General features: G+C 43.0%; 1 protein-coding gene across 4 annotated transcripts; it reads right to left on the reverse strand.

Moving 5' to 3' along the window:
• Positions 1–498: 498 nt before the first annotated feature.
• On the reverse strand, positions 499–26,970 carry si:dkey-103g5.4 (uncharacterized). 4 transcript variants are annotated; one of them, XM_059533160.1, is made up of 32 exons: positions 26,416–26,970; positions 25,427–25,650; positions 25,041–25,196; positions 24,527–24,715; positions 22,451–22,568; positions 22,252–22,362; positions 22,002–22,173; positions 21,748–21,910; positions 20,452–20,640; positions 20,197–20,371; positions 18,941–19,080; positions 18,353–18,654; positions 10,258–10,415; positions 9,750–9,989; positions 8,269–8,604; positions 7,822–8,196; positions 7,463–7,633; positions 7,225–7,382; positions 6,995–7,132; positions 6,676–6,823; positions 5,133–5,266; positions 4,748–4,873; positions 4,404–4,593; positions 4,260–4,325; positions 4,024–4,167; positions 3,884–3,943; positions 2,919–3,035; positions 2,471–2,622; positions 1,624–1,710; positions 1,230–1,376; positions 963–1,125; positions 499–803 (listed from the first exon to the last, which is right to left on the reverse strand). In XM_059533160.1, the coding sequence occupies exons 1-32, from the start codon at positions 26,621–26,623 to the stop codon at positions 727–729; spliced, it is 5,334 nt and encodes a 1,777-aa protein (XP_059389143.1). In that variant the 5' UTR covers positions 26,624–26,970; the 3' UTR covers positions 499–726. The 4 variants fall into 4 exon arrangements, with proteins under 4 accessions (XP_059389143.1, XP_059389141.1, XP_059389142.1 ...); XM_059533158.1 differs by having other exon boundaries at positions 499–806; positions 967–1,125; positions 26,416–26,967; XM_059533159.1 differs by having other exon boundaries at positions 499–806; positions 967–1,125; positions 9,762–9,989; positions 26,416–26,965.
• Between the last annotated feature and the right edge of the window lie 355 nt (positions 26,971–27,325).

Raw genomic sequence — 27,325 nt, forward strand, 5'->3', positions numbered from 1 at the left:
TTCGCTATATATTGTCTGCAAATGCTTGTCTTTCTTTTTATTTTAGTCATAATCTAATACAATGAGTCTTAACTACTGGGTCATGACCATAAAATTGGTTGAAAGTCTGTTTTGATGGTTTTGATACAAACGTGGACAGCAGAAAATGACGGTATATAATATATATATATATATATATATATATATATATATATATATATATATATATATGACAGTAAATGATATATATAATGTAATATACGTGTGTGTGTGCATGTTAAAAAAACAAGTCCAAACAAACTGTATGATATTTTGGTACAAATTTGTGTCATTTGGTAAAAGCTAGTCAGAATAGGTAGAAACCAACATGGTCAAATTCTGTAACATGGCTTTATTCTCGAAAATGACATTAAAATGGATTCAATAGAGTTTTGCTTGTTGGGTCTATGTGGTTCATGAAAATATTGCTCATTTTCATGTTTTTTTCTTAGGGCCATTTTTTCAACTTCTGTACAAGAAAAACTACAGTAGATGATCTAACCTGGTTCAGGGGCCTTTACCACCCAAGACGATAAGGCCATCAGCTGCCTCACAGCACATAACATGCCTTTGAAAGCTGGATTCATCACTGTCAGAAAGGCAGCGCTGTTCAAAGTTCAAATATCAGTTCATGGAGGAGCAGCGTCTTGGTTTTCTGGGTCGTCTTTGAGTGATGGGTCAGTGTTGAGGCGGTTGATCTCCAGGCTCTTAGGAGACTCTTTTAGAAGACTCTCGACCTGGCGGAACACTGAAGCCTCTCTGTATTTGCGCAGACGTCCCAAAACCTCCTGCCCAGAAAACAGCACACATCCGAAATCTCACACTACTACGAGTATTACTTCTGCCACATCTGTCTGAGCCTACGGCATCTGCTACATCCCTGTGAATTACTTGGCAACAGCTACTGAAAACACGAGGGGCGAATACGGTGAAATAAATCAAACTTACATGCTCTGAAAAAACTCCAGGACTTGGCTTCTGGACTCTTTCCAGCAGAAGACCATCGAGAGCTGCCTCAGATGCCAAATCTTTTCTCCTCTCATAGTCTGGACTATCAGTTTGTCCCAGTCTGGCATGGAACAGCTCGCTTAGGCCCTCCTGTAATACCTGGAAATGAGGACAGGACATTATGTCAATAAGAAAGACTCTATAGCACATTCCATTCTTGGTTTGTTCAAGCTGTGCTGGTGTGGAGTGGTTACTTATAGCACCTTGAAGAAGGCTCTTTGAAAGGCAGGAATGGTGTCGGTCCTCATCTGGCCAGTGGAAATGTGTGCAGCACAGTGCATTAGCAGCAGAGAGAGGCCACCCACCGAATGCAATCTCTGACTGCGAACAAACAGAGTCTTCTGTTCCTTCTGAAAACATAAGAACTGCTAAGTGCACATGGGTTTTTATGACAGACCACTAAGTAGGAATTAATTATCAATTATCATCCAGTGACTGACAAATGACAAATTAGTGCAACCGAACTAGCCATGAGACCGATTATATCACAGAGAAAGTGATGCTAATTATCACTTCCTCAAAGTCTGGTAAATTATTAATAACTTTTCTTTCTTTTTATAGCTGGTTCAGTACATACATGCCTAAGCGCCTAGATACCTGATAATAGAAAGAGTTGCGGAAAGCATTGTTATGGTAGTCGTTGAAAGGAAGAGTAGAAGCCAGTCGAAGGGTTACTGCTGGTATCTAGAATGAAGAAATCAAAGCTGTCAATAAACTTAAGGCTGTTTGCATGTAAGTTTGGAGAAGGTAAGATTGTTAAGAAAGTAATACTTTTGTTCAGAAAGGACACATTACAGTGATCAAAAGTGAAAGTAAATACATGTATAATATATATAATTCATCAAAGAATCTTGAAAAAAAAAATCACCACGGTTTCTGGAATAATGGCTGCTGAAAATTCAGCTTTGCCATCACAGGAATAAATTAAATTTTACAAGTAAGTTCAAACAGTAAAGAGTTATTTCAAACTGTAATAATACTTAACAATATTGCTAGACTTCCTTCAAAAACATAATAAAATGCATATTCTCAGCAGTATTTATCTGTCACAAAAACACTCAATAAAGGTAACAGTATTAGAACTGATTTATTTATATTAAATACAAATTTAAATAATTTGATGAACATTAATTAACCAAATATTAGATTCTTTTGTATAACTGTTGTAAAAAATACTTTACATAATATAATTTTGTATATCCCTTTAGAAAAATAAATCGTAAAATGTCACAACTATAACTGCGAGTACTGGTACTCTACATTTCAATTATCTAACCAATTAAAACTAAGCTGCATCACCTTGTTAAAAGATCTTGTGTTTTTTTTTTATCACGCTACTTAAAAATGTAGTTGAGTCAGTATTGTAGTTACATTTCATTAGTTACTCCCAACACTGTCTATGAGAACATAATAACAAGGGAGAAAATGACAGACGGATCCAGACCATTTTATGTAAGTGAAGGTGCTGGAGCAGAAACTGTCCATGCTGGTAGAGCAGAAGCTGTCGTGGGTTGAGGGTTTCAGAGCTCACTTGAATCAGCTCTCCCTCACACTCCCACTGGGCATCCATGAAATCCATGAATGACTGGCCTGCACCTGAATGCATGTACAAACTCACACCATTCAATGAGTCAGACTTTGATCACTCTGCATCTTTGCGAACTTTAACAAAAAATAAAGCTGTTAATTAATTACATCATCACATGAGTAATAGGTTATAACACAGCCCCTTAACCTTATGAAGCTGCTAAAAATAAAGCTCAAGTTATATTCACACAGTGACATGTACATGATGTTTTTCATGGCTTTAAGTCATCTGTTGCTATACCAATGACTTTGCAGTTCTGATGAGTTCAGATTGCACGTTTCAGTGGTTATAATTAGAGCCTTACCCAGAGGCTGTATTTTGAGAAGGCCTCTGTCTCTGGCACTATCCCGGAGCTGTTGCTCCACTTCCTTCATCAGCTGGAATAGAGGAGATAGCGCTACTAGTCTGGACCAGTCTTCCTCTGCAACACCATAAAAAAGTACAGAACACCACTACAGGAAAATCACATAAATTCATGTTTCTTAGCATTTACTTGTACTTAGATTTTAGCTTCTTTCCAGCTCAAAATATGTCATCACAATCCTAAATTACTAAAATGTGATTCCTAACACGTTCGGAGTGGTTTTTAGTATGTTGCCCATCCTCTAATACTAATACTCTGGTTATAAAAATTACTCCTTTTTTCAATGTTTGTTTTGGGGGTCATTTTTCTGCACTCAAAAATTGGAATTCACAGCAAAAGGTAAATTGTCAATTGTCAATAGTGGCTGAACAACAGAACATATGACCACACCTTAGGTCTGAATGCTTTGAAAAAGTAAGAATGCACTGCTCCCCAATAAACAGCACGGTTTAAGGTATAATTCATGACAGTATTATAATTCATATGCAGTACTCAAGTCGCAAGTCCAAGTCCAAAACTATCAGGAGCATTTGGACCCGGCCTGGGCTTGGACTCAAATGAGCTGTTCTCGATTAGTCATAAAAAATATGGTCTTAGAAACCAGTCGTGTCCAGACTTGAGTACTACAACACTGACAAATGGTGCAATAACTGAAGTTTAATACCTAGGTTTAGGGATGTGAACATACTCTTAAGTGTAAGCAAGTATAGGAAACAACGCCCCAATAATAGCCATAATAGTCATACTCATACGTAGTAATAGTCATGTGCTAAAGCAATGTAACAAATCATGTTTTTGCATCAGTGTTCTCTTGTGGTTCAAATGTGACCTTCAAAGTTAAAAGAACCTATGAGTCTTTAACATATACTGGTTCAGCTCAAAGCTTTCAAGTAAAACGCTCTGACCTGCTAGCTGTGGGATACTGATGTGTGCAGACAGACCAGGCTCCTGGAGAGATTGGACATCTGAATGGAACAAGAGAGAACATCATGTTGTGATCTAAAATGAGGATGCTGGTAAGATCTCTGACTTAAGACACCCTCACCCTGGCTGTGGTTCAGCTGTGTTTTTTCCTGGCTTTTCTGAGTGTAAGGTGGGTTTGACAGAGGAAGTGAGGGCACCAAGAGGGCATTCTGTTCACTTGCAGGCAGAGCCTTCATTTGATCTTTAAAGGACTGAGTTGAGACACCTGGAGCAGCAGGAGACACAAACACAGCGGTGAAATTCTACAGGTTGACAACCAGAATCTCACTATTTATTGTTTTGTGCATTGAAAAATACCTTTCACAACAGGCACAGACTCGGTCCACGCTCTGGAAGCGCTGTCTCGGCCGAACGCCTGCTTCCCTTTTGAGAAACATTTTGCAACTGAAACAAAAGCATGATTAACTTTCAAGTAATAAGGCATAAATGAGGTTATTGTACCAGAGCTTTTCCGCCGCTGTGTGCTGGTCGACTGGCCAAGTGCTTTGGTTTCCTCCAGCAGCTGAATAAGTTGTTCAAGCCGAGGAAGGATTTTCTGCTGAGTCATAGCTATTACTTTCAAAGGGTTCCTCACACTCTTGGGCTGCAGCATGCCAAAATCCTTATACCAGAATGTGCCAGAAACCAATGACTAGAGGAAAAGAATCAATTCAGTAGACTGTCAGAGGTAATAACACATCCAAAAAAAGTCTGCTAAAGCGTTCCTAATTGTCCCAAATAAATACCAAACAGCTCTGAGATAAACCAATGACATTACTGCACAATTGGCCTCCAGCACGTGTTACCTGCGCAATGTCAGCACGCAGTTGGCAGACCTGACGAGCACAGTTCAGAGATGAAAGCACAGCATCCAGCTCTGCTTGTCTCTGCATTAATTGCTCCCACAGATCCTGCTCCCTCAGTTTTCCATTCTGTCATAATCAAAAGACACTGTGTTATTCATCCCAGACCACACTCCATCAAACTGGAAAATGGACAGTACAAAGCCAGAATATTGGCGATCGCACCAATAGTCATGTGAAGGATATCAAGCTTCCAGTGTATTGATCTGCTCATTCATCTGTTCAACGAAGTAGTAATGAGCTCAACAGACTGTTGTCAGCATTGTATCTTTCTCTTTTTGAGGGTGAGAGTGTGTTTTTATGTTTTAATGTAAAAAAACAAGCTGACCAGATGCTGTGTTTCCTGTGCCGACAGCTGATCCCGGTCCTTCTGCAGTCTCTCCATGGACACACTCACTCGGTTCAGCACGGCCTTAAGCTCAGTGTGCCAGTAACACTGCTGCTCCCACTCCTCCTCGTCTCCTTAAAGGAAGAATCCACACAGAGATCAAAACTTTGTCATTACTTATTCACTATCTTGTAATTCCAAACCCTAAACCTGTTATCTGAAACAAAATTGAGGACAAAACATTTTTCCAACAATGATAGTTAATAGTCACCTCTGTTAAGCCAACAAACTTGCAATGCAATATGTAACTGTTATATTTTGGAAATCTGATGGCTAATTCATATGAATGTGTACGATCTCATTAGTACGTTTTCTTAAATTCTAATTAGGAACTAGTGATTAGAGGATTAGATTAGAGGTTTAAGATTTTTTTTTATTTTTTATTTTTTTTATTGTACATAAGAATTGCATCGTAAAATAGTTATGTTTTCCAATGAGATTGGGTTGGTTAAGCTCCAAACATTGGCACCAAAATGCACTATGAAATTGGCCCATGTGACTCATATGCAATATTATCAAGTCATATGATAGCTTTATGTGAACAATAAGTTACAACACTACAACACTAAGTTACTAAGTGAGTAACATTAAGTTACTCACTGATAATCTTCTCTTCCGGTGAGCTGTTCACTCGAGAACTGCTGTGAACAGATTATTGAATCTTGAACTCAAGAACCGGATCAGAGAAGGAATCATTATTTTTAACCGATTTTTTAAATCCTGATCTTGTTCACAAATCGGAATGATCAGTTTGATAACAACTAATGAACAAATTAGATTGATTCGTTCACAAAAATCAGAGTATGACTCAATAGTTCAGAGCTTCGATTCTTGATTTTAATGCTTACTGGAGAGGAAGATTATCAGTGAATAATTACATACAATTTTTTTGGTCTTAACTTCGTTGTATAGAAAAGACCTGTGTGGAGATTCTTCCTATTCTCTTTTTTTTTCTTCCACGTAAGCATGACATGAAGGTGAGCAAATAAAAACAGAACTGCAACTGCTGAGTGAACTGTATCTTTAACATAACACTTCAACACTTTGGTAACACTTCATTGTAAGGACCAATTCTCACTATTAATCAGCATGCATATACTAGTTAGTAGTTAGTATTAATAGTTACTGTAGTTAACAGTGAGACCTTCATAAAATATTAAACAGCAAAACTGTTGCACAGCATTGATAATAATACAAAATATTTCTTGAGCACACAAATCAGCATGATTTCTGAAGGATCATGTGACACTGAAGACCGGCTGCTGAAAATTTAGAATTAAATTTTTTTTTTTATAAATCAAAATATTAATGATTTTACAGTGTTTGTTTTTTGTCAAATAATAGCAGTCTTAGTGAGCATCAGAGACTTCTTTCTAAAACTTATCAAAAAATCATACCAACCTCAAATCATGAGTTCTATGTATTGAATCTTTAAAGCATAGTTGTTTGTGCTCTCAGTGGGAGTATGAATGTGAGGACTGACCTCCTGTGAGAGCGTGTAACACATGGGCTTGTAGGAGCAGCGATAACTCTGAGTACTGGAGAGCTTTTCTCTGGGCCTCACACTGAGCGCTTTCCTGAATCTCAGCGGCGGTCTCCCTGAGCTGCCTGTCTGTGTCCATCCAGTCTATCTGTTTCACGCACACACATGAACATGCAGAAATCACATTCAGGATGCAAGGATGGTAGAAACGCCTCCCATCACACTGACACTCACAAAAATAAAAACAGACACTTGGTCCAAAGACTTGCATTTTAAATAGGCCACAGAGAGTAGTGTCATTTCTGTGGAGTCAACTCACACAGTCAGACTCCTGTATGGATGTGGACAGATAGTGTTTAATGGCTCTGTCAAAGTCTCCCACCATCTCCTCTTCCTTCAGTGTCTGCTCACGCCAGTAATTGCCCTGTACACTGCTCTCCTTCTGGAGGGCTTCCACCTGAGGCGAACAAACACACATTTGCACACATATAAACACCCTCAAGCCAAATGAGCTTTTATGCTGCTGTGATTTCGTTCAACTTCGCTCACCGTGACACTGTCTGGGTTATCTCCGAACAGGAGAATCTGGGACACAGTTACAGGAACCACAGTCCGTTTCCAAACATCCAGACTGGCTCCCACAACCGGAGCCAGCACCCCTGTCACTGGGTCCACGGTCTGTGCTCCAAAATGTATGGGAACTAGCCCTGAGAGTCATAATATACTCTAGGTTAACATTTAGAGATGAATGTAACTGGATTTGAACATCACGTGTAACTTCCATTACCTTTACCATCTGCATCCTCCATGGTTCCTGCAAGGGGCACCATAGATCCTGACACCCAGTCCAACTGAGCTCCCAGAACTGGGACATGCAAACCTGAGCCTCCAGGGTCAGGATACTCCAACCCGGGGAGAGCTGGCAAGGAGAGCTCAATCCCAGGAAGCTTGATTTCCCCTAAAGGAAGGGAAGAAAGCAAGGAGGCAAAATGAGCTTTAGCAAAAATTCAACTTAATCAATAACTAACTATCAATAACTGTGATAGCAATTTTGTTAGAATGGTATATTTTTGCAATAACCTAACTTATATTAATGTGCAGCTCATGCGATGTATAGATGTTTTGTACCAAGGAGCTCCTACCCACCCACACTACCGCCATTCTCTGCCACACCCCTGGCCTGTTCCTGCACAGCTTCCAGGCGAATCAGCAGCTGCAACATGCAGTGTTGGCTGCTTTTCCAGGCCTTCTGCAGCTCAGATGTTGCTGCCGAGAGTCTGTCCAGGTCACCTTGTGGATCTGCAGCTGCTGAGCTCCACTCCTCACTGAATCCTTGCAGGAGCTCTGCCACTCGCAAGCAAGCGCCCAGAGCCTGGCTGTCCAGCAGAGCCTGGAAACCCCCAGCATGAGGCACCACCTTTCCTCCTCGCACGCTGCCTCCACCAACCCGCACCATCCGTCCGCTCAAGGGCTCGATGAAGGACTCGCCTAGGTGAAGCCCCCCAACTGGAAGTACAGCCCCTGAACAGAGACACTCATCAATCAGGCTGTTTGAACATGCTGAGACATTTTTTCAACAATCAGAAAACGGACCTGTATGGGGATCAAGACTGATGCCTGTGATGAGCACTAGGTCACCTGTACGTGGGTCCAGCATGGGACAGCCTATTTGAATAGGCTGCTTCAGGCGCAAGATGGGACATGTGTACACTCCTCCCATAGGATAAACCAAACCAGTTTGTGGATGGATGGTGACTGCCAGAATAGGCACCAAAACACCAGTGTCACAGTCACACATGGGTCCTCCGAACACCAGCCTTTGGCCTGAACGAAGACCCCGGAGTTTGGAAGCAGCATGGATTTCAGCGTGGCGGGATGGAGGGTATGGAATGAAAGGAAGCAGGGGTGATTCCCATTTTCCCACCTCACCTTAGAAAGAAAATGCTTGGTTCAATAACATTTCAATCAGCATTAATACATTTACAATAAACGTGGATGGGGCCAATCCATAATGTTAACATATGTTAAAAATGGTAATAAATGTTTTTTTTTTGTTTGTTTGCTTTTTTACAGTATAGCCACATGATGTGAACAGTGTGTGTGTTAATATGATTTGAATATGAAAAAAAATAATTAGCATTTTTAGCATCAGTGTCATGCCAAAATAACGTTATGTGACCATTAAAATGGCTGGTACTGGAACTACACATATAATAATAATAATAATAATGTAAGTACTAAAAAAAAAAATTTAAGTTTCACATTTTCGCTTTTAAGTACTCCAAAAATGACCCCCAATTACTTCTATTGAAAGTACTGTACACTTGATGAATTGGCAAAAAATCTATACAAAAAGTTTAACGTTTTAAAATTATACAAACAACTATTTTATAAATTAAAAAATAAATAATAATAATAATAAAACAAATTAACAAAATATTTTAAACATATATCATTATAATATTTATAACACTTGTGACGAGTGGGGCGGGGCTGAGAGCCATGGGAACCTAACCTTTTACTAACCTTTTATTAATAATACAATAAAACTGATATTTGGTATTAATCACCACTGTGATTGTATAAGAAAAATGTATCTAAATGACAAATGTTCTGAAAGCTCTTACACTGTTGCAGTGAGATCCCATATTAAATTACCCTTTGCTAAGCTCCGCCCCCTTGTTTGCTGATGCTAACTAATTCAGGTAAGTTTTACAGACCATCAAATAGAAAAAAATGGAGACTGAGAATTGCAATAAACGACATTTGTGGCGCAATGTTGATTACCACTTATCCCTCATTTACCTGGGTTACAGCTTCACTGCAATGACAATGTAACATCTAAAACGCCAATAAAAATTAGAGAAATAACTCTACAGTTCAGATAGCCAAATAGGCAAGTTTAAAAAAATAAAAATTTTAAATTATGTAAGTAACCTCCTATTTTTATTTATTTATTTATTTTTAATGAACCAGTCTGAATTATTTTTGCTGTAATCAACATTAAGCGCTGTTGATTGAGCTTAATTTATACTGAACTCAGAATATTATTTTAAATGTACAAACTAGCATACCTAATGACTCACCCACACAAGCATCAGTTGTACAGACAAGGCTGGAGGAAGCAGGATCAAAGCCCACGTTTCCAGCCACAGGCAGTAGTTTGCCAGTCTGAGAGTGCAGGAAGAAGTCCGGGGGAACTGGCATGCTGTGTCCACTGGCCAGTAACATATGGGCGTTAGAGTTGGGCTGAATGAGGCCTGTGAGGGGGTTTACATGAACAGCATCACAAGCCCTAAGAGATCCACCAGGAGCTGTGGAGGGAAAAAGAGTGAAATCTTTCTGTGTTTCTGCAGACTTTAATCAATCAGTCATGCAACAGACATGCCAAGTTGAGCTTCAGAAACTATTTGTCAGGATTTGACCAGCAATGCGTGGGCAATGTTGTAAAATACCTCCACCTAGTGGTGTAGCCAGGCTTTTCGAGTATGGCTATTTTCTATAACTGTTTGCAAGCCACTGACTGAAAACAATGACAACATTAGGTCTGAATAACATGGTTATTATCTGAAAGGGTCTCACAGATGATGTCTTCCCTACTGAGGACGGATCCAGTAGCAGGGCATAATAGCTGTGCTCCAGTGCCCTCTTTAAGCACAACCCAGGCCCCCAGCCTCTGGCTCTCCACTGATACCTTCTCAGTCATCTCATCAGCCAGCACAGCTAACCGCTCTAGAACACTGCAATGCACAACATATACAGTAGGTTATCAATCATGGATTAACAGAACATTTAAATAACAATGCTAACAAAACTATGTTTTTACCATAGTTTACTATGGTATTGACAAAAAACTAAGGTTAAGGAATGCCAACACATTGGGATTAGTGGAGGATTTGGGCTTTGAAGTGTAAAATCTGAAAGAGGTTCTGAAGGAGGTGAAGGGCAGACTGTGCAGAGGCTGGGTAGATCCAGAGGCATGAAGTCAGGCAGACATTGGTTTTACAGTGGCCTGTCTGTGTCATGCCCTTCCTGGGCGTCAAGGACACCTTGCTGATGCCTCTGATGCTTATTTTATCAGATGTGGTGTGTGTTGAGCAATGACATCATATGAGGAGAGGCAAAATGTCTAGTTTTTCACAATGAAACCTACTTTCATCATATTATGCTAATGCTTAAATCATACTGCATCCGGGCAGACACATCGGATAAAAACCGTGCTTTCTAAACAAATATGAATAATTTGTGGGTTCCCCGGTAAAAAAAAAATCACATTAGGGGGGTAAAATTCTGGTAAAATTCACATTCCAGGTTCCAAATATCACGTTATTGGGGTTACTTCAACCCGCGAACATGAAAAACAACGTTAAAAACAATGTTAAAGCAGCCCAATTCCAAAGGGACCTGTGGACTTGGCAACACTGGACGATGACGATACAAAAAGATTCTACATTATACAAACTGTCTTTTTCTACAAATAATTACAATACAGTCATTGAGAACCCTGAAATTTTGAATATACAGTTCTCTTACGAGAGCTCTCTCGTACTGCGTCTTAGCTAAGACGCTACGGGAAAAGTCTCTTTTCACGAAATACTGAAGCAAAAAATTATCCTTAATTTTGTATTTTTGTAAAGCGCATTTGCAGCAGTACACAGCCATAGGCGAGACGGCTCGTTCGCTCATTGGCTTGTTCTGCGGCAACTGCACAGCCTATCGAGCACGGGCTGATGCAACATCAGACCAATAAGGGCGCTTCGCGCCCTTCTTGCCACTTCCCGCCGAAACGGGTGTGGCCCAACCTATAAAAGGAGCTCGAAAAGGCTGACTCACCTGATTTTTCATCTCTTCAGCGAAGCTCACGCATCGCTGGATCACGGAGGAAGCAAGCGCCGTCTGAGAAAGCACATCAGCAGGACGAGCCATTCTGAAGCTGCTGGCATCGCCGCCTTCCATTGCCGTTCCTGCTGCGCTATCCGGCGCCTATATCCTTTCAATCCTGTTATATACAAGCTGTTCTTTATGTGTGTGTGTGTGTTCGCCCTGCGACACACACTCGTAAAAGAGCTCGCGTCTTTTTTAAGATGCCTTCCTGCGGCTCGTCAGAGCCCCACTCAGCGAGGGAGACCGGTACGTCATCTGTGTCTCCTGCCTGGGTGAAGATCATGCAGCGCTCGCTCGCTGACGGCGGATGCCCCCACTGCGAGCTGTTGCCATGGTGACTCTGAGGACTCGCCTGGCCTTTTTCTCTGAGCCTGCATTCTCCGCTGCGCTGAGGCGCCGTAAAAGCATCGCTTCCAGCGGATTCCGGAACCGTCTTCAGCTCAACCGAGCTCGCCGGTTCGCCCTGCTTCACCGGCCCCCCCCTGCATCGCTTCCCGGTGGGCAGCGCCCGCTGTTTGCCGGCGCGTCGTCCGAGGAAGTCGATCTCAGGGCCGCGTCGGGGGAAGAGGACACGCGCTCTCTGCTAGCTTCGGGCAGTGAGGGCTGGGCGAGCTCCGAGGATCTCGCGCCTTCTGCTCAGAAGCCCAGCAGACGAGCTGACATCGAGAAGGAGCCGGGGCGAATGATCGTGTTGGCCGCGATGAGTCTCGGCCGCGAGTGGTTTGCACCAGCGCCCCCCCTCTCGTTCCCGGCTGGATGGTATTTCCCTTTCGGATGAGCGTACTTCTCAAAGCCCGCCTCATTTCTTCCTGAGCTTCACGAAGAGGTGGCGAAGGCTTGGAACGCTCCATATTCAGCACGAACTCGTTCGTCTGTCTCACTAGCATTCTCCACACTGATGATGCTAAAAACAGGAACTACCACTCACTTCCGCCGGTGGAACAGGCGATAGCGACGCACCTTTGTCCGCCCTCTGCTGGACGGCGGCAAAAGCGGTGTTGCCATCTAAAGCCTCCTGTGTGACGCTGCGTCGGCGCTACTAACGATGGCTGCTTCATCGAAGCGCAGGTGTACGAGTTCCGCTGTGGCCGAGCTCTCACCCAAGCGCGCCGCTGTTTCAGTTCCAGGAATTGTGACTGTCTCAGCGTTTTCTGCAATGCGCAAGCCTGCACAGTTGCCCGCTTGCCTGCACACAAAAGCCGTTATCACAACAGCTTCAGCAACGCAGCTCGAGACCCCCGTTCTCGCTCTACTGGCCGTCGCCCCGCGCCGCGGGGACCGCGGCAGAGGATTACGGTGAGGCCGGGAGCCCCGAAGCCATCCTGGGAAAGCCATCTACGCATGCTGCATGACGCTGCGTCGGCACTACACACGATGGCTGCTTCATCGAAGCGCCGGTGTACGAGTTCCGCTGCGGCCGGGCTCTCACCTAAGCGCGCCGCTGTTTCAGTTTCCAGAGATTGTGACTGTTTCAGCGTTGTTTGCAATGCGCAAGCCTGTACGGTTGCCCGCTTGCCTGCACACGAAAACCGTTATCACGGCTACCCAGATATTTCCCGAAAAAGGTGTAATTTCTGGTGTCCCGGCCACGGCCGATGGTGCTATAAATGTAGTGACGATGCCCACTGCTCAGTGCCCATCTCCGCATATAAGCACAGCCCTTCACACAGGGCTCGCGCCTATAAAAGCGACTCAAGTCGATCACGCGCACTACATAGTAGACGTGCCCACTCCTCAGTGCCCACAATCACTATGTCACACGCGTCATGTGGTTTCTGTAAAAACGAAACCCGTGCACGTTCGTCCGGCCACGGCCGATGGTGCTATAAATGTAGTGACGATGCCCACTCCTCAGTGCCCATCTCCACATGTAAGCACAGCCCTGCACACAGGGCCTGCGCCCATAATGTCGACTCAAGTCGGTCGCGCACACTGCATAGTAAACGTGCCCACCCCTCAGTGCCCACTATTACTATGTCACACGCGTCATGTGGTTTCTGTAAAAACGAAACCCGTGCATGCTCGTCCGGCCACGGCTGATGGTGCAATAAATGCAGTGACGATGCCCACTACCCAGTGCCCATCTCCACATATAAGCACAGCCCTGCACACAGGGCTAGCGCACATAAGATCGACACAGATCGGTCGAGCGCGCCGCATAGTAAACGTGCCCACTTCCCAGTGCCCACATACACTATGTCACATACGGCGCGGGGCTTCTGTAAAAACGAGGCCCGTGCACGTACATTCTGCACAGGCAGACAGCGAGTTTAAAGTGGTAAAAGTGCACGCATGCAGCCCACGGTTACTCGCAGATATATCGAGTCCCACGGGACCCGCTCAGCCTCCCTCCAGTCGGTTAAGCGCCGGAACGGGGTCGAGGAAGAGTGATCTGCCCGCTGTGATCAACGCGCTCCCCGCCTCAGATGCGCAGCACACTCGAGCGCCGCCGTTGCCCAGTCAACAGAGCGCGTTTCGCATCCAGCCCTTAGCCATTCATGCAAATGCATGGTCAGTGCTTCCAGGGGTTTCGGATTGGCTGCTAGGCATTATAAAGAGAGGCTACACGCTACAGTTTTCTCGACGCCCACCGTGCTTTTCAGTGCGCGTCGAAACTACGGTCAAAACAGAAGTAGCACACATACTTCGGGCCGAAATATCAAAACTGTTGAGCAAAGGGGCTGTAGAGCTTGTGTCTCAAAGCGAGGGGGGGCTGTACAGCAGATACTTTCTGGTGCCCAAGAGAGACGGGGGTCTCCGGCCCATACTGGATCTAAGACAGCTGAACAGGCATTGATGAAACGCAGTTTCAAAATGCTCACGACCAGGAAGCTCCTCGCGCAGATTCGCAGAGGGGACTGGTTCATGTCAATAGATCTGAAGGACGCGTATTTTCAAATACAGATAGCGTCAAACCACAGGCGATATTTGAGATTCGCCTTCAAGGGCCAGGCATACCAGTTTGCAGTCCTGCCATTCGGCTTGTCCGTAGCTCCTCGTACGTTTACGAGGTGCATGGATGCAGCGCTCGCTCCTCTTAGACTCAGAGGCACACGAGTGCTGAATTATTTGGACGACTGGCTGGTTCTGGCCCGATCATGAGCGGAGCTCATGGACCACAGAGCCGTTTTACTCGATCACCTCGAGAAGCTCGGCCTCAGTGTCAATTGGGTGAAGAGTTCGCTGAACCCCAGTCAGACGATCCTGTTTCTGGGTATAGTTCTGAACTCGTGTTCCATGACGGCGCGGCTGTCACCACAGCGCGCGATGGGCATTCAGCGTGCAGCGAGTTCTTTCCGCTGTGGCGCGACTGTGTCGCTCAAACACTGTCAAAAGATGCTGGGTTTCATGGCCTCAGCATCTCCGGTTCTGCGGCTGGGCCTGCTCCGCATGCGCCCCCTGCAGTTCTGGCTGAAGGCTCGGGTGCCGCGCAGAGCGTGGGCGTCTGGCCGGCTGCATTTCAAGGTCGATCAGAGCTGTGTTGCGGCTCTAGCACCTTGGACAGCGAACGGCTGGTACCGATCAGGTGTAAGCCTGGGGACTTCCCCGAGTGTGAAAATGGTGTCGACGGACGCCTCCACTTCGGGATGGGGAGCGCTGCTCGAAGGCAGACCGTCCTTTGGCCTATGGTCAGAATGGGAAAAGCTCCATCATATCAACTGCCTGGAAATGCTGGCAGTGGAGAACGCGCTGACGCGCTTTTGTCCCCATATCAAGGATCACCACGTCATAGTCCGTTCGGACAACATGTCCGTGGTGTCCTACATAAATCGCCAGGTCGGTCTCGGGTCCCGAAACCTGTGCAGGCTGACGGAACGCCTCCTGATTTGGGCTCAGCGCAACGTGTGCTCGCTGAGAGCAGTGCATGTGCCTGGACTGCAGAATCTGGGTCCAGACAGGCTGTCCAGAGGCAATGTTCCTACGGGCGAATGGTCTCTACACCCGCAAACAGTCCGGCTGTTGTGGCAGAGATTTGGCATGGCGGAGGTGGACCTCTTTGCGTCCCACGAAGACGCTCACTGCCCCGCGTTCTTTTCCAAGAACGAAAGCGCGCTGTCACGGAGATGGCCGTGCTGCCCGCTTTATGCGTTCCCTCCCGTCTCCCTCCTTCCGCAGGTGATAGAACGGGTGAGAGAAACGAGATGTTCAATACTGCTTGTAGCACCTCTTTGGAAGAACCAACCATGGTTCCCAGATTTGATGCAGTTAGCAGATGTCGCCCCGTGGCCGGTACCATTGAGGAGAGACCTCCTCTCGCAGGCCAGGGGCTCGATTTGGCACCCTCAACTGGAGTTGTGGTCCCTCTATGTATGGGCACTCAATGGTTACCCGCTGATCTCGCAGTGAGAGTGCTAAATACCATCACTCAGGCTAGAGCTCCTTCGACACGACGTCTGTATGCCTCGAAGTGGTCGGTGTTCTCCAGCTGGTGCACAGCTCGAGGTTATTCACCCCTTAGTTGTGAGGTGACTGAGGTCCTCTCCTTCCTACAGGAGCTGTCGGACAAGGGCAGAGCCCCATCCACGCTCAAAGTTTATGTGGCTGCCATCGCGGCGTTTTCTGAAACGGCGTCCGGTCAGTCAATAGGAAGGAATGATTTAGTCATCCGGTTCCTCAGAGGAGCTAGGAGGCTGAATCCTCCCAGACCTCCGTCAGTCCCTATGTGGGACCTCGCGGTGGTTTTGGAGGCCTTGAAAGGTCCCCCTTTCAAGCCTATCCAATCGATTAGCCTTCAGCATCTGTCGTTCAAGACAGTATTCTTGTTGGCTCTCGCTTCTGTGAAGTGTGTGGGTGATTTGCACGCGCTCTCGGTGAGCCAGTCGTGCTTGGAGTTTGGGCCCAATGACTCAAGAGTCATACTCAAACCTAGGCACGGTTATGTGCCGAAATCCCTCAACACACCGTTTCGGGCTCAGGTTATTGCCCTGTCTGCCCTGCCGGTGTCAGGGGAGGATGGAGACTCGAGTCTTCTTTGCCCTGTCAGGGTTTTAAGAGCTTATGTGTCTCGCTCTGCTGCCTTTCGGCAGACGGAGCAGCTATTTGTCTCGTTCGGTGGGCGTTCCAAGGGAATGGCTGTTTCGAGATAGACTCTATCCAGATGGATAGTTGACGCCATAGCGTTAGCTTACGCTTCCAGGGGCCTTCAGTGCCCGTTGGGCGTCAGAGCACACTCCACAAGAGGCATCGCCTCGTCGTGGGCGTGGTCTACTGGGATCTCCTTGCAGGATATATGTATGGCGGCAGGTTGGGCCTCGCCGTCTACATTTATCAGGTTCTATAACCTGGAGGTTCCCGCCTTGCAAGCAAGGCTGCTGTCGGTATAGGCGAATCAGGGCCCTGAGGGGAATTCTGAGTTCACGAGCGCTATGCGCTGCCGACTGTTATATGGGCAGTATTGCGTAAGACCCGCATTGCCACATTGGTCAGGCCTTGCCTCGGCTGTGTGACGTCATATTGCCGCATCTACGGATGCTGCTAGATATGGGACGGAGGGCTTTTTCCCTTTTCTGTCCTGGACTCTCTGTGAGTCCCTCAAGTGACTGTGCACTGTAAATCCTGGGCGTTGCTTCAGGTTTATTGGTGTGTGATCCCTGCGCGCACGGCGTTTTACATTGGGTTCCCGTAGCGTCTTAGCTAAGACGCAGTACGAGAGAGCTCTCGTAAGAGAACGTACTCGGTTACTAAACGTAACCTCGGTTCTCTCTAGAAGAGTGAACGAGTACTGCGTTCTCTGCCGTGCGCACGATTCACTCTGGTTCGCTTCGGCGATGAAATAAATCAGGTGAGTCAGCCTTTTCGAGCTCCTTTTATAGGTTGGGCCACACCCGTTTCGGCGGGAAGTGGCAAGAAGGGCGCGAAGCGCCCTTATTGGTCTGATGTTGCATCAGCCCGTGCTCGATAGGCTGTGCAGTTGCCGCAGAACAAGCCAATGAGCGAACGAGCCGTCTCGTCTATGGCTGTGTACTGCTGCAAATGCGCTTTACAAAAATACAAAATTAAGGATAATTTTTTGCTTCAGTATTTCGTGAAAAGAGACTTTTCCCGTAGCGTCTTAGCTAAGACGCAGTACTCGTTCGCTCTTCTAGAGAGAACCGAGGTTACGTTTAGTAACCGAGTACGTTACATTCACGTACTTAGCTATCTAAATGAAGCCACACAATAACATTCTACTGATTTCAGTTAAAACTAATTCAAATGACAACAGATTAAGGAAAATTTTACTCCTGTGAGCCGGGATGGGTCTTGCCTGGATCTATACTATTTTAAAATGACAGCCGAAATAAACCTGATTGTAAAATTTGTAACCTGACTGTAAAATTTTAAATTGTAAAAACCACAGTGATCTGTAGGCCAGTGATAAACTTCAGTGATATGAAAAGGGAAAAAAAATGCACCACCATTCAAATGTTTGGGGTCGGTAAGACTTTTAAATGTTTTTGAATGTAGTCTCCTAGAAATCTCTCACCAATATTATTACAAATTTAGTCGATTAAAAATACAGTAAAAATGTTAATACTGTGAAATGTTATTATAATGTAAATGACCTGTTTTCTATTTGAATATATATTTAAAAATGTAATTTAATTCTGTGATGGTGAATTTTCAGCATCATTACTCCAGTCTTCAGTGTCACATGATCCTTCAGAAATCATTCTGATAAATTTGATTATTTTAATAGTATTAGTTTGATAATATATGTTTAATCAGCTTTTTGTAGTTGAGGATTTTAAGTTTCGAACACACATATAAACATGAATAAACAAGCAGAGATAAAACAGACTCCATGACATACTGGTGCTTGATGTGTGTATCCCAGAGCGAGGTCTGACCCTCAGCCAGCAGTCTCAGAAGCCTCATGCTCTCTCTCAGTCGCGCTCTGAAGGTCTTCTGCATGGCCTGCTGCACTCTCATCTCCACCCGCAGGATCTGCAGCTGGCTGTCCAGTAGCTGTGTCAGCTGATTGCCCAGTGCTCTTCGTCTCACCATCTCCTGCTCCACCTGCCTCTCCAGACCTTCAGTTTTCCCTCCAAACATCCTCCAGCCAGGGTGGAGCTCTCTCAACTTCCCCAGCACCCCCTGATAAAGCTGCTTCACCTAGACAGGGCACGTTTCCATCAATGAAACAAGCTGACAAAGGAATGCTATATTTACAACTCATTTTACAAGTAGATCCACACACTTCGCCCCAGTGAAGTAAGAATTCACTGCTGTGTCCCACATGGTCTCATAGTAAACCGTGAAAAAGGAGAGACTGTTAATTTCAACTGAGCATCTCAGTGATGTTATTTAATAAGGGTAAATATATTTGAACTTTACGAGGGTGATATTTGAAGCTCATAGGGGCAGGAAACAGACTGTTGTTCTTCTTATAGAGTCTCACCTCTCCTCTGAGCTGCCCGAGACGTATTGTGACAGACACGCTGTGCTTGAGTAGGATGTCGTAGAAGGTGCTGGAGCTGAATGCTTCGAGATCCACTTGCTCTTCATAGTCCCAGAATTCATTTGACACCAGAGCCACCGCTGCAGACAATGTGAGCACAGTCTGTGGGAATTCTAGTTCTGGATAGAGGCAATACAATAACATAGAACAGCCAAATGTGTTACACACAATACACCTCCTGACAATCGTTGCATTGAAAGCGAAGAGTAATCTTTGGTAACTGTGTATGATGGTGTCTAGGACTTTAAGTGTTTTTCAAACAGAGATATGGTTCTGCCAAAATGTCAGGGGTATCCTAAAAACTTGTACTTAAAATAAATCAGTTTTCTACAGCCATGATGAATGAAGCCTGATATCACGGTTATCTTAAGCAGACAAGGAATCTTTGCAATGGATGTACAAGTACTATTGGAAAAAAATAAAGAAACAAGCTTTCGAGATCTTGGGGAAGCTGTTCTCTCCTTTATTGTGAAGTACAGAGGTATTCCTTGTAATTTGATAATGTCTAAAATCATGTTTGCTCATTTTAAAGTATCTATAGATATTTTTCTATCTTTAGAAAAAATAGTAGGTTTAATTGATCAAACGTTTTCCTCTTTTTCCGGCCATTAGATATATTATAAATGTACACATATTATATATACTAAATATTATCATATTTGGATAACATTTTACAGTATGGTTCTACATTACTGTTTAACATTTTTTTGGTCTAAGTTTGAACTATCACCGTTTCCACAAAATATTAAGCAGCACAACTGTTATCAGTACTGATAATAATAAGGAATATTTATTCAGCAGCAAATCACCATATTGGAATGATTTCTGAAGGATCATGCGATACTGAAGACCGAAGTAATGCTGCTGATAATTCAGCTTTTCCATCACAGAAGAAAGTTATATTTTAAAATATATTAAAATAGTTGTTTTTAATTAATTTAATAAAATAATTATTACAGTTTATACAAATTTTAAATTTTACTATAATTTTGAATTTGTAATCTCATACTGAATACATACATACAAACTCATATTGAATCTGATGTGGCTGTACATAAGCATTATGGTCAAGGGGATGAACCAGGGACACACAGGGATCTTGGTAAGGTAGGGCTAATTGTGTAAGAAGGTAGCATATGTAGCCCCTGGTAGTACAAAAAAAGGTTGTGTCTGTGGTTTGTGACGTCAGTAGTTACCTCTCTGCATTGAATCCTCAGTCAACCCCACCTGCAGGTTTCTATGTGTTTTTTTCACAGCCACCACCCTGGAGCCCTTCGATGAATAGTCATCCATGTTGTACCTTAGCTGCAGATCACGGTACCTGACCTGAGCTGGCAGTTTCTCAGGCCAGCCGTACTCCCTGAACAAGATCTGTGTTGACACAGTGTTCACTCACTTCAATAAGCCAAGTTAACCCCAAGGTTTTTGTTAAAGCCTTCCTTATCACTTACCAATATAATGACACACAAGCACAGGATTACCACAGCCCCTACTAAAAGCCCACCGATCATCAGCCAGTCGGGGCGGAGCAGCAGTTGGCGTCTCTGTGCGATGCCCATGCGAGTCAAATGATGTGGGTCAGAAGGGAAGAAGGGTCCAGAGTCATAGCACTCTCCACCTGCAGGCACTACCCTCACATACTGAAGGGACCAAACAATTACATCAATGAATAACAATGGAGCTTGATTTTTTTTATTACAACTAACAGTTTTTAATTTTTTGATTTTTTTTATATGTGGAAGTCTTGAAAACTGTTTATCATATCTTGATTTTTTTTCTTTTACTTTTTTTTTTTTTTTACTTTTTCTTTTTATGTTTAATTCCCATTGTTTTTTGGTTTAGTTTTTTCCTTGTCTCAGACCATTAATTTCAATCTTCAAATATGAATAATTGTTAACTATTTAAAATTAAGATAAACTAAAAAAAAAATAATTATAAGGAAATAGAAAATTATGTAGATATTTATTTATTAATCACTCAGATAAAAAAAAATATAGTAAAATACAATTATGTAATTTTCACAATAACAAGCAAATTTGCCCCTAAAAGTTAAGAACAGATGAAAATGTGAGGTATGATGTCTGAGAAAATAAGAAATTAATGGTTTTATAACTTAGAATATATATATATATATACACACACACACACACACACAAACACACACACACACACACACACACACACACACACACACACACACACGCACACATACATAAGCCCCTTTCACACTGCGATTCCGGCAAATACACGGGTAATGTGTCCCGGTGTTGTGCCCAATTCTGACCCCCTGCTAAATTATTACCCCCCTAGTATTGGTAGGTTTAGGAGTAGGTTTGGGGGAGGAGTTAGGATTAGGGGTGGGGTTAGGATTAGGCAATCAGGTAGCGATTTGAAAGAGGGGGGTAATAATTTGGCAGGGGGTCAAAATTGGGCACAACACCAGCAATGGTCCGACGTGCAGTGTGAAAGGAGCTATATATATATATATAATCCTGAAAAAGAACGTAGAATCATGTGATACTTAAAACTTGACTAATGGCTGCTGAAAATTCAGCTTTGAGTCACAGGAATAATTATTATTATAATTTTTTTTTAACAATATGACTGTTTTTAATGTATTAATATATGTAAAGCACAATTTACTTTAATTTTTAGTATTTTTGTTACATTTATTTAGTATTTAGTAGTACAGAATTGTAATAACATTTAACCGTTATACGCCATAACGTGAAAATGGATCATAATACCATGTGCCTATGCTGGTGGCTGCTGAGTTTGAAGGCGTACACCCCAGGCTCATGGAGACTTATGGAAAAAAGGGAGTGGGTAGATCGTGCCAGCTCTTGGTCCTGTGCCAGTAATCTGAAGGGTCCCCAGTCAAACGCATCATTAGTGTTGTACAAGCTGTCTCTGTGGAAAAAGCAGGATTCCCTCTGTGACACTCTGGGACAGTAAAAAAGTGTATGGGCTGCAGATGAATCACATATTAGCATGTACTTACACATCATACTGAGGATAGTGCTGTTGGGTCACAGTAAAGAGAAGAATGTCTCCCGGATGTAGGCATGCTGTTGGGTTCAAGACTCCTCTAGGCCTCATGTCAGATGTACCGAACGCTGATGATTTGCTGGACCAATGAGAGTCCCAATATTCCTCTTTGTCTTTGATGTTTCCTAACAAAACATATCTCATTAAACATGTCTAATACACTGGTCGTGTGTATATATAAGACATGTTGGTGTATTAGATACCTCTGTCTTTATCTAGGGGCTCAAAGTGGCTGTTGGTTTGCTGGCTGTGGGCCAGAATCAACCTCCTGACCTCCACAGGGATGGCATTAAGCAGACCAAAGAAGCCCGTTTCTGCACAATGGCAAACAGAGAGCAGACTGCTGATAAACCATGGTCATGAAACCCTCTCTTCTTCCTGCCCTTGTCTCTGTCAACTCACCCCCTGTTTTAACTGTGTACACAGGCCTGGAGAAGTTGAGCTGCACATTGCATTCTAAGCTCCCATGGGAGTCCCAGTGTTTGAGGACACTCTCCAGCATGCTTCCAGACATGCTTACCTTTTAAGAAAAACACAAGGGTATTAATAACACATAGGGCAGATTGTTATCCTACTGCTGTTTGTGCGAAGCTCTCACTTGTGTGTAAACAGGACTGTATTACACTCTCAATGTCTTGTGCAAATCCCTCACATTGTGTACTTTGTTGTAACGCATCCAGTCATACTGTGTTTCCTGTCTTTTTTGCAGTTAATCGTCCTATGGATTATGACTCTTGAAAGATGGAATAAAAAGCTGAAAGTGTTTGCTTGCTGTTAGAGGATCTTTACACAAGCACATCATAACTATGACACTACTTACATTCCCATCGAGTTACTCATTACCAAAGGAAAAAAAAATCATTCTACACTTTAATTAATTTTTGTTATTTAAAGTGCCCCATTATGCCATTTCGAATATTGCCTTTCATGCAGTGTGTAATACTAAAAAGCTGAAAGTGCACGATAAATAAAATTATTGTCTCCCGAAAGAAAGAATAGACTCTGAACAGCCAAATGAATCATCAGTAATTTGAATCCCACATCTGTGAAGGATACACGTCACACATTTGCACAATGCACGCCTATGTTCTTCACTGGCCGGCCGTGAACAACTTGATCCACACTCAAGCACTTTATCTTATTCATGTCGAGAAGAAAAGTAAATTTGTTTTATTTTCACATCCAAAAGATGAGGTTGCAAAGAATCAGTAGGTAAAATTAAAAAAAAATTCTGTTGTGCCACAGCAGTACAACCCTGTTTTTTTTTCTTCCTAACCACCATGGGAACAGAGCGAGGCCGGTGGAGTGAAAGATAATGAGAGACACCTGCGCCACTCACCGGTCTCGAGTTTCATGGAGGAGCTCCGGAAGGATAAAAGGAGGAGTAACGACAGTGAAGGACAAGAGAGGACAGGCCTGGACTATTTATATTGTTTTTTTTCTGTTTGTGCACCCCAGTCGTCCGTGAGGGGCTGTCACAATATTTTCAGTTTTGTGTTTATTTTGTTATTAAAATTATGTTTAAATAACTTTTAAATAACAGTTTGTTTCCCCAGGCAATCTACCTCATGAACAGGTAAATGTTCCCCACTTATTATTGCAAAATATTTCAACAAAAATGTGCAATATCCTTATATTTATTTGTTACAACTTCCATCCTATTACATCCCTGCATTTCACTCTATTTTAGTCCATTATCATCTATAGCAACTGTTCATACAATTTATTTATTTTTAGATTTATTTTGCAATATTTGTCTTATATTTACATTTTATTAAAAAAAAATACCAAAATAACACACAAATATGTGTGTTGTTGTTGTCTCTGTTTACTGGAAGCTTATGTCACTTAAACAAATTAATTGTATGCGCAAGCATACTTAGCGATAAAGCTCTTTCTGATTCTAATTCGTCTAAAATGTTCGCCGGTTCCCATCTTCTTCTTCCTGTGGCTCTCAGCCCTGCCCCACTCATCACAAAATGTAAGGAATTATTAAGGTTTATCATTACTGAATGATACAAATGTCCTGTTTCAACCCCTGGCTCTTAATGCATCGTGTTTTCTTCTGGAGCATCAGTGAATGTTTGAAGCTTTCTGAATAGTTGTGTTTGAGTCCCTCAATTGTCCTCAGTGTGAAAAGAAGGATATGTGTAGTGGTGTATTTTTTTTAATCAAGACTTTGAAAGGCTACAATGCTTAACCACTTCAGCTGTTATTTTGATTTTTTGAGAATTAGGCATATGCAATATTGGACCCAACGGTGGGTCCCCAGAGTTGATGTGGTTAAATGCATGCATTTAAATATACCCCTGTTACTCCTATCAAAGCGAGAGGTAATAAATTGAAAAGTTAGGCATGTAGTTTTATCAAGATGTTATGAAATCAGTTACCCCAAAACTAGACTACTATATGAGGTATCATAATCATCATGTTTTGTGTCTCCTTCCTAACACCATATTATGATGGACTAGGCCTGACCTGTTGATTAGACTCAGTGTAGAGCAGGTAAATGCTTCCAGTGCAAACCAGCTGCAGAATTGGATTCAGGATGCTCCGGCACCAGCCCACACACTCAACCCTGTCTGGCTCAGGCCTGGACAGCCCTCTGCAAGCACACAGGCCCAGGGAACCATCATAGCCCTCATACAGCTCAGGCGATGGACACACCTGGTTGGTAAAACATTTGACATATTGCTCAATGAGAAAACTGCGTCACTGTGTCATAGGGTTCAGCATGTGGCCCCTTTATGTGTGCACTAAAAGGTCATGGAGAAATGTATTTTACTTTACAGGTCACTGACTTGCAGGTCAACCATTCACAAAAAAAAACCTTTGAAGATTGGATGTCTTTCATGAGCAAAACAAGCAAGTTATGACGCACCATTCATAAAAGTTTGAATGGTGAGTATGTCATCATCACTGTGCAAACAGCACAACTGTAATGCAGGTTCTTCAATATTACCCCGGTTTCCTCTACCCTTTGGGTGCTCACCTGCTGGGAGCAATGCTGCTTCCATTGCTTGTGGTCCAGACATTCTCCATGCTGGTTTCGTGCTCTTCCATCCTTGCAGATCGTATAGACCTTCAACACACAGGCTTCTCCTTTCTGTGTGTATCCCAATGTACATGGACACTGTCCGTCACTGGCCTACATTCAGGATTGGGAAGACAGCAGCCATTAGAGACAATAAATCCTGACTGTTTTCCCTAGTGACTAGTAACTGATGAAAAGAGCATTCAGCAGTCAGTGAGAGTGGTAACCAGACTCCCACTGGGTTGAAACATGAGCATCTGTCTGAGCAGAGTTCTGCAGATTGCTTCTCTACAATAAGCTACTAATACACAAGAAATGATGTAAACAATGCAATAAGTTGTAACCTGGAAGACTTGACCCTCTCGCAGACATGTACAGCTGTCCTGTCCAAGCAGAGGCTGCTGTGACCAAGGCCCACAGGGCAGGCAATTGCTCAAGCCTTCTCTAGGTCCATAGTGATGTGGCGGGCAGCTGATGCAGTCATTTACAGACTGGGCCCAGAAACTTGGTCCAAATGTTCCTCTAGGACACGGAACTGGACCCTCACCTCCCTCTGGGCAGTAAAAACCTTCAGAGTGCACAAAATTAGAACGTTAATCTTGCTTAAACAATCAAACTCAATGTCATTCTCCGAACAGTTCACCCAAAAATAAAAATGTGCAGAAAATTTACATCCAAGATGCAGATAAGTTAGTTTCTTTATCAGTACACTTTTGGAGAAATTTTCCATTACATCACTTGTTCACCAATGGATCCTCTGCAGTGAATGGGAATGAGAAGAGAAACATAAATTCATAAAGTAATGTCTCGTGAATTAAAAAGCTGCATGTTTGTCTGTCATCAAATCTATAAAACAAATCAAAACTTTTAATAAAGCAATTTAACTATAAATGACCAGAAGTATTGGTCTTAAATATGACTTTAATGATGAAACATCTTGATGAATATACAAACACTCAACCTTACACTTTACAAGACTTTAACTGATGGAGCTATTTGGACTCTCATTCTGATGGCACCCATTCACTGCTTGCAATTTAACTTTCACAATATCAACAATATCAAAACGATTAATGTGCTTTTTAGATCATCAATCTAAAATAATGAGTATAATGCCTTTTCAGAGTTTAACAGAACAGGTGTAAAATATAATTATTTTTATTATACATATAAAAACACACATAAAAGGAGACAAAAAATATGATCAATGCATGGTAAAAAGTTTAAGACAGTTGTCTTGTTCACAATGAAATAAAAATTAACCCCTGAGACTAATAAACACCCACCTGATGCATTTTTTACATCCTCGTGTCCCTACAAAAATTGAAGTTACCTGGTTTGCAGGAAGATCTCTCAGGAAGTCTTAGTGTTATGTTTGATCCAACAGCAGTGCTCAGTCTTGGGGCAAAGAACCAGCAAAGTAGGGTAAGCCAGCAGAGGCAAAGCCAGAACGAGCACATCATGTCAGTTTGCAGCCCAGGGCTCAGAGGCAGCTCACAGGCATACAAGAAGTGTTTTCCCTGCCATACTGAATGATTCATGAACAGTTTAGAGATAAAGTATCACACATGCCAATAGGTAGAAAGTTGCAACCCGATGCTGCCAGTATAGATTACAGGCCACAGTCAAACCATGAAACTGATTAATAATTTTGGCTGTGCTTTAAATGTCTTTCAGCACATCTGAAAAACATCAAATCAGTCACAAGTTGCCGTTTTATTAGAAAAAGTCCAGTCATATCAGAAATGTCATACTTGTGTACGCTTTCTCAAACATTTTGGCAGGAGAAGAGAACATTCCAGGCACTCTCTATTCAAACAAGCAATGGGATGCTGAAACAACAAACCCTGTTTTTCACATCCCTTGGCTTCATTCATTTTGATGCACCCAGTAAGTGACAAGGCCATGGTCAGCCTAGTAAACTGATTGCAATATCTGGGTTAAAGTTGAATCTGGATCTAGAGCTATAGCAGTACCGTATAAACAAGTTTGAATTATCATCAAACACTTACATAAGCAAAAATCGTTACACTCTTTAAACTTGTAATATGTAGAGTTAAAAACAATGTTTAAAAATTGTATGAATCTGTATGCCAGTTAAACACTATGCTGCTTACTGCTTATTATGACTACATCATTTTTGCAGTGTGATTCAAATCATTGTACTTGGACCCTGAATTACTTTAGCTGAGTTTGTGTGGACTATGACCTAATGGGGACTTCAATTACGCAATATATTTTCA

Source organism: Carassius carassius, chromosome 41 (assembly GCF_963082965.1).
Source record: "Carassius carassius chromosome 41, fCarCar2.1, whole genome shotgun sequence".
In the NCBI taxonomy this organism is placed as follows: domain Eukaryota; kingdom Metazoa; phylum Chordata; class Actinopteri; order Cypriniformes; family Cyprinidae; genus Carassius; species Carassius carassius.

Bases quoted from the DNA above. Each gene is read 5' to 3' on its own strand.
- si:dkey-103g5.4 (XM_059533158.1), bottom strand. From the start codon at position 26,623: ATGAATCATTCAGTATGGCAGGGAAAACACTTCTTGTATGCCTGTGAG. The intron at 18,655-18,940 runs GTGAGACTCTAT...TGCCCTGTCTAG, and splicing joins TCGGGCAGCTCAGAGGAGAG to GTGAAGCAGCTTTATCAGGG. The intron at 7,133-7,224 runs GTGAGCGAAGTT...TGTTCGCCTCAG, and splicing joins ATAACCCAGACAGTGTCACG to GTGGAAGCCCTCCAGAAGGA.